Genomic DNA, 6,814 nt, shown 5'->3' with positions numbered 1-6,814 from the left:
GGGTGACAGTTCTGTAGCTTGGGCTGTTTGTGGGACTCCTAGCAGTGGGATCAGAATCTATCCCTGGAGCATGAGCTGGCTTTTGGAACCTATTCCCTATGGTGGGAATCCTCACTCAGCCTTGATGCAGAGGGGAGGAGCTTGGTCCTATCTCAACTTGATATGTCATGCTTTGTTGACTCCCATAGTAGGCCCTACCCTCTTTGAGGAGTGGATGGGGGGGGTGTAGAAAGGAGGTGGGGGAGGGAACAGGAGGAGAGGAGGAGGAGAAATTGTGGTTGATATGTAAAATAAATTTAAAAATTAATAAAAAAATAAATGGCAGAAAACATGAGCCTCTCTTACCTTAAGAGAGGGGTGGTTCCAGAAAAATGAAGGCTGCTTTTTCAGATGTCAGCAGGATACGATACAAAGTACATGAGAACTGAAATCCCCAGAGTAGACTAGAAAAGAGGAAGTCGTGAAACTTTGAAAGAAAGGGAGAGCGTCTAGGGAGAAGTTACACTCCAGCTTTCCTAAAATTAGCTAAGCACTCTCCCTCTTCCCTAGAACTCCCCACATATCACTAATAACAGAAGCACCACAGTTCCATGCAGCAGAACAGGAGCCACTGTGGAGGGAAGACTCCCAGAAGAGAAAGGTTTTCTTCTTTGGCTACAGGAGATGAAAAATAACTCTTCCTGAAAACTTGAAGCTGTCTCCCTCTGCTTCCTTTCTCAAAGGTAAGGAACGCTGTCCTAACACCAGAGAATTTTCTGGACAAGGCAGATGAGCTGTTAGTGACATTGGCAGGGGAGAAAGAAACCACAAAACATCTGCCTCTTCAAAGAGCCAAAGGTTGGGGCGCCAGAGGCGACCAGGTCAAGCCTGAGGACAGCAAGGCTAAGGTTAGCCACAGTTTAAGTGACCAGCTGAGACGTGGTAGTTCCTGGACAATCTTTTATGTTTCTCAGGGTTATAGTATCAAATCTGATGTCTTGAGACAGAAGTTACTATCTATACCAGATTTCTACAGTGCCAGGGTCTCAGTACCAAGGCCACTGTGTCTCCTTGATCTGAGATCTATTCCAGTCCCCTGACTTCATCTGAAATAAACTAAAATGAAAAAGGAAGCTTGCATCAGTAGGGTACACTATTTGACACTTCAGGGCTAAAATAAATAAATAAGTAGATAAATGAATAAAGAAAGAGAGAGAAAGAAAGGAAGGAAGGAAGGAAGAGAGAGAAAGAAAGAAAGAAAGAAAGAAAGAAAGAAAGAAAGAAAGAAAGAAAGAAAGAAATTTTTTTTAAAATAACTTTTAAAAGGTGACAAGACAAGCCATAGGGTAGAAAGATGGAGATCAGCTCAACCAAGTGCATCTACAATGAGGTCATGCCATTTAGATGATGAAGTCCCAGCCTCTTCTGCTCTGGCCTCCTCTGAACTTCACTGAAATCTGAGACCCAGTAGCTTGAGAGAGAGAAGGCAATAGAAAAAAGATGCCTCAGTGCCTCCAGAGGCAGTGTTATCACACAGGAGAAATAGTAGCCAGGGGAAAGCAGAGACATCCGTGGCATTTAGTGCCAAATCCTCTGCCCAAGGGCATGAGTTACTGAGTAGGTCAGTGCCCTTCGCATGTGACTAACTGGTGCCTATCATCCCCAGAGTGGCAGGCTACTCTCCTATCTCTTCCAGACCTTTCGGGGACTTTCATGACCATTCATTTCACAATGGTCACTCCAAAGCCTTCCCATGAGAGAAGAGCTATAAATGATGAGAAAGTAGTCAGCTCACCATCACACCATCCTGCATCCCCAGTACTAGGCTCTAAACTCAAAAGTATCAAGACATTAATTATTTCCTTTTGTTTAATTTCATTAGCCCACTCATTTATTTCTTTAAGTATTTTCCTGAACTGTTTTGAATACTTCCTTCTTAAACTCAACCCTAGAATCCACTTGAAATGTTTCCTTAGTTCTGGCTGAGGACCTTTACACCAGACTATTAACCCTGGTAGGAAAAATACGAAACTCAAATCTGGCACTTTCTACTTCTTTAACTAAGGCAAATAATTTAGCATCATGGCCTCAAGAATAAAGGACAACAGTCCACCTATGTCACATGGCTAAGAGTTTTGTTCAGATAGAAAGGTGTCAGTAGTACTGGTCCCTCTTTCAGTGTACTATTGAACAAATCAGTTTCCTGCCTTGTTTTGGATGGTGGCTTCCTCCAACAACTTTAGCAGTCTGAGCCAGTTATCCCCAGCAGGGAGATCAGACCATCATAGGCTTCTCTGGCCCTCCTGCTGCCCTGTGATTTGGTCTCCTCTGGTTTCCTACCTGTTTGTCATACATTAGTGGGCACAACTTGAGTCTCATTTCTTGATTATAGGGATGTTCCCAATATTTCCTTAAATCCAAAGGATATAATGTGTATTAGAAGCCCCAGAATGGGATTGCTCATCACTTTAAGGGTTGGTACCCAATTCTTTCCCTCTCTTTTCTTAGAATCAATGCCAACGATGGAAAGACCTCAGTTCTGCTCCGTTTTCCTCACTCTGATACTATTGGCTTTGGTGAGCCTTGACTTGACCAGCAGGGCATGGACTGCCCCTGATTGCCTCATAGCAGACAGTTTGCTATTTCCTAACCTTTCCTACTATATCCAGTTCTGTACATTGGCCCCAGGGCTGCACCTTTTGGCATCTTGCTCGAATGTTAAAGACATGGCTCCGACACTGGAAAGAGTGCCCAGAGATACAGAGGTGCTTTGCCTCCAGGGCATGGTTTCTACTCTGCCAGCGAATGCCTTTGATCGCTTCCACTCCCTACAGCTTCTGAGGCTGCAGTTGGGTACGGTCAGTATTACTTCTAGGACTTTCCAAGGACTGGACCAGCTACAGTACCTTTATTTTGAACATCATGCTCCCTGCTGCCTGAGTCTGTTCCTCCCTGAAAATTGTTTAGAGACTCTCAGATCCCTCAATAGTCTTTCCTTTCAAGGCTACTGCCTGAATTATAGCCACAGCATCTCCTTGCCAACTAGTCTTAGGCATCTAACTCTAAGGAACAGTTGTCTGACAAAGTTGCAGGAACTGCAAAGGCTCTTCCCGAGTCTTTTGCTTGGTTCCTCTCCTACACCCAATACCAAACTAGGGGCGCCCTTCCTAGAAGTGCTGGATTTATCTTACAACCTTCAGTTGAAGCAGGCAGGTGTCAGAGCCTTGTATGGCCTCAAACTCCATTCCCTAATATTGGATGGTACCACACTAAGAACATTTGACCTCGCAGGCTCAGGACTGCTCCACTTGGACTTCCTCTCCCTTGTGGGTACAGGTATAGAAAAATTGCCTGGGAGTGTCACAGGCTACTCTGAACTTCGTGCACTTGACCTTGGGAAGAACCAAATACAAAACATCTTGGAGAATGGAGATATCCCAAGTTATAAATCTCTGGAATTCCTTAGCCTTCACGATAACTATCTTCAGTCACTTCCCATCAGGTTCCTACATACTCTACCTCAACTTCAAAGGCTCAACCTGTCTATGAATAAGCTGGGCCCAACCTTGGAGCTTCCAGAAGGAGTGTTTAGTGCAAATTTAAGAGTACTAGATCTGTCCCACAATCAGCTATGTGATGTACCCCATGGGGCCTTACTTCCACAACTCCAGGAGCTCTGGCTGAGTAGCAATAACATCTCTAGTTTATCCAATGAGAGCCTACAAGGACTGAGGTGGCTGAGGACTCTGGACTTGAGTTGGAACCAAATTAAAGTACTCAAACCAGGCTGGCTCTCTCATCTTCCTGCTCTGACCACCTTGAACCTTCTGGGTACCTACTTAGAGCATATCTCAGGCATACAACTTCAGGGTCCCCAGATGCTGAGACATCTAAAACTGGGATCTGTTACAACACTGGACATCTATCCTCCCTGGTTTCCAATGCTGCTCAGCTTAGAAATACAAGCAGATGCATGTGTTCGGTTTATGGCTCTCACTGGAGAGCCATTCTTACTCTTGGAGAATCTTACTTTACAGACTTCCAATGTGTTGCGGCAACCAGATACAACCACAATTCATTTTCCCTCCTTGCGTCGCCTCACCTTGCGTGGCTACAGCCTCCTGCTCTCAACCAGTCAACTTCAGAGATTCTTCCCACAACAGCTTCCGCTCCTGGAGCATTTCTCTATCTGGTGTGAAAATGACAATGCAGTAGACCTCCATCTATTTGGGATGCCCAGGCTGCGTGTGCTAGAGCTAGGGTACCTTAATTTTTTCTATGAGTCGAGCACTGCGAAGCTAGAGATGCTGCTGAAGGAAGTGCCTCGGTTACAGGTACTGGCATTGAGCCACCTGAATCTCAGAGACCTCTCTGTGACCAGCTTTGAAGGCCTGCGCCACCTCAAACTGCTGCTGCTTCACTCCGAGTTAGCCCTGGAGATGGACAGCCACCTCCAAGAGTTGATTCCTCAGATGCCTCCATATGTTTATTTCTCAGATGTCACCTTCACCTGCCAGTGTGAAACTTCCTGGGTGGAGTCTTGGGCTACACGGGCCCCAAACACTTTCATTTATGGACTGGAGAAATCCATCTGCATGGCCAATGCTTCTGACTACTCCAACACTCTACTGTTCTCCTTCTTTGCTATTCATTGCCCACGTTACACTGAGTTTGGAGGCTTTCTCATCAGTTTCACTCTGGTGCTTCTGCTGATCAACCTTCCTCTGATTAGTTGTCACAAATGGTCCTGGCTTCATTACCTGCAGACACTGCTTCATGCTTGTTGGTGGAAATTGGGTGGACATAGACGCAGACGCCAATTCAACTATGATGTCTTTATATCCTATTGTGAGAAGGACCAAGCTTGGGTGCTGGAAGAACTGGTTCCTGCTTTGGAGAAACCCCCTCCTGAAGGTGAGGGCTTGAGGTTGTGCCTGCCCACCAGGGACTTTGGGATTGGAAATGACAGGATGGAATCCATGATCGCCAGCATGAGCAAAAGCAGATCCACCCTCTGTGTGCTCACGAGGCAGGCCTTAGCAAGTCCCTGGTGCAATCTAGAGTTAAGACTAGCCACTTACCACTTGGTGGCCAGGCCAGGGACAGCTCGCCTCCTGCTGCTGTTTCTGGAGCCCCTCGATAGGCAGAATCTCCATAGCTATCACCGCCTCTCCCGGTGGCTCCAAAAAGAGGACTATTTTGATTTGTCCCAAGGGAAAGTGGAGTGGGACACTTTCTGTGAGCAACTAAAGAGACAGCTCAGGAAAGCTGGACAGGAAAGAGAAGATTAAGGGCTGTGAGGAATGTTGCTATACAGAAGACCCTTCCAGCTGCATAATGAATGCTCTCTCATCACTGAAGGATGTGCTTGCTCACTAATGGGGGTGAAAGGATATGTTTTAAATGATATATTAAATCCCAGTGGGGAAAATGTCTTTTAAAACACTGGAAAACAGTCATTCAGAAAACAGTTCTGTTTTGTGCCAGTTAATTTCAATACCAGATACTGCTCAACACACACCACACATCTACACAATGGTTTGTGCTTTTTTTTCAAAATGAATCCATTCCGTCACTACTAAATGCAAAATATTCACTTGTTTTTGGTGTGTGTGTGTGTGTGTGTGTGTGTGTGTGTGTGTGTGTGTGTGTGAAAAGCTGTGCAATTCTAGCAAAATAGTTAGGGAATCAATGAGTCATTTTTAAGTTGAAATGGTACTTTTAGTTCGTCAAATGTTCAATAGTCAGTTCCTCTAACTCAAGTTTCTCATACACATAGAATTTCATTAGTGAGATTTGTTGTTTTAAAACCTGTATTATTCATGGGGAAATGAAATCTGAAGAGACTAAGTAAGTGACTTATACCCCTGGCTCACCTCACGCATCTGGGATGGCACATCTGTTCTTCTGTTCTCTGTTTAGATAGCACTTTAGCCTCTAACAAATGGCAAACCATGGGGCATACTCATTTTCTCGCAGATTCAAAAAACTTTGCTAAAATTATAAGTTCCAAATAGATGTACAGCAGCAAAAATGGAATGTCATAGGCCAACTACAGCCCATGCTTCAGGCATGAATGTGACAAGATGTTATTACATAAATAAAAGTGTCGTGTTTCAGAGGTATTTAGTACGATGGCAAAAGACTTCACCTATTAGCACAACATTAAATGACACTGTTGACAAATGGCACATTAGTCCAGATTTGAAAGCTGGCTGTGTACATATACAAAATGGATAAAAATGAAATGTGAAGAAAGAGAGGACTAGAAATGCAAACCATAAAGGGACCCTGCATAGCACTGATGTTATTGACACTTCCTTGTACTTCTCTGCTAGGTCTTAATAAGCATATATCATTTTTATGATAACAATAAATTATCTTTCAAAAATAATAAAACACTTAGAGTCAGCAAGATGGCTTGGCAAGTAGAGACACTTGCCACCAAGCCTGATGACCTGAGTTCAATCCCTGGGACCCATATGACAGAAGGAGATGATCTACTATTGTGAGCTCTCCTCTGACCTCTACATGCCCACCATGGCATGCAGGTCTACACACACACACACACACACACACACACACACACACACACACACACACACACAAAATAAATAAATAAATAAATAAATAAATGTAATAAAAATTTTACAGCAACTCTTTAAAAAAGAATGCTTTATTTATTTATTTATTTATTTTTGGTTTTTCGAGACAGGGTTTCTCTGTGTAGCTTTGGAGCCTGTCCCGGATCTCGTTCTATAGACCAGGCTGGCCTCGAACTCACAGACTCACAGAGATCCACCTGCCTCTGCCTCTGCCTCCTGAGTACTGGGAT

The 6,814-nt window shown here is 44.2% G+C and overlaps 1 protein-coding gene across 1 annotated transcript; it reads left to right on the top strand.

The window, feature by feature from the left end:
* Window positions 1-2,483: 2,483 nt before the first annotated feature.
* LOC131920066 (toll-like receptor 11) lies at window positions 2,484-5,463 on the top strand. The gene has a single exon (XM_059274484.1). It carries the CDS (start codon window positions 2,493-2,495, stop codon window positions 5,268-5,270), a length of 2,778 nt encoding a protein of 925 aa, XP_059130467.1. The 5' UTR covers window positions 2,484-2,492; the 3' UTR covers window positions 5,271-5,463.
* Window positions 5,464-6,814: the final 1,351 nt, after the last annotated feature.

Source organism: Peromyscus eremicus, chromosome 9 (assembly GCF_949786415.1).
Source record: "Peromyscus eremicus chromosome 9, PerEre_H2_v1, whole genome shotgun sequence".
NCBI classification, from domain to species: Eukaryota; Metazoa; Chordata; class Mammalia; order Rodentia; family Cricetidae; genus Peromyscus; species Peromyscus eremicus.
The sequence above is the reverse complement of the archived record's forward strand: the minus strand, read 5'-3'. Positions and strand labels throughout refer to the sequence as shown.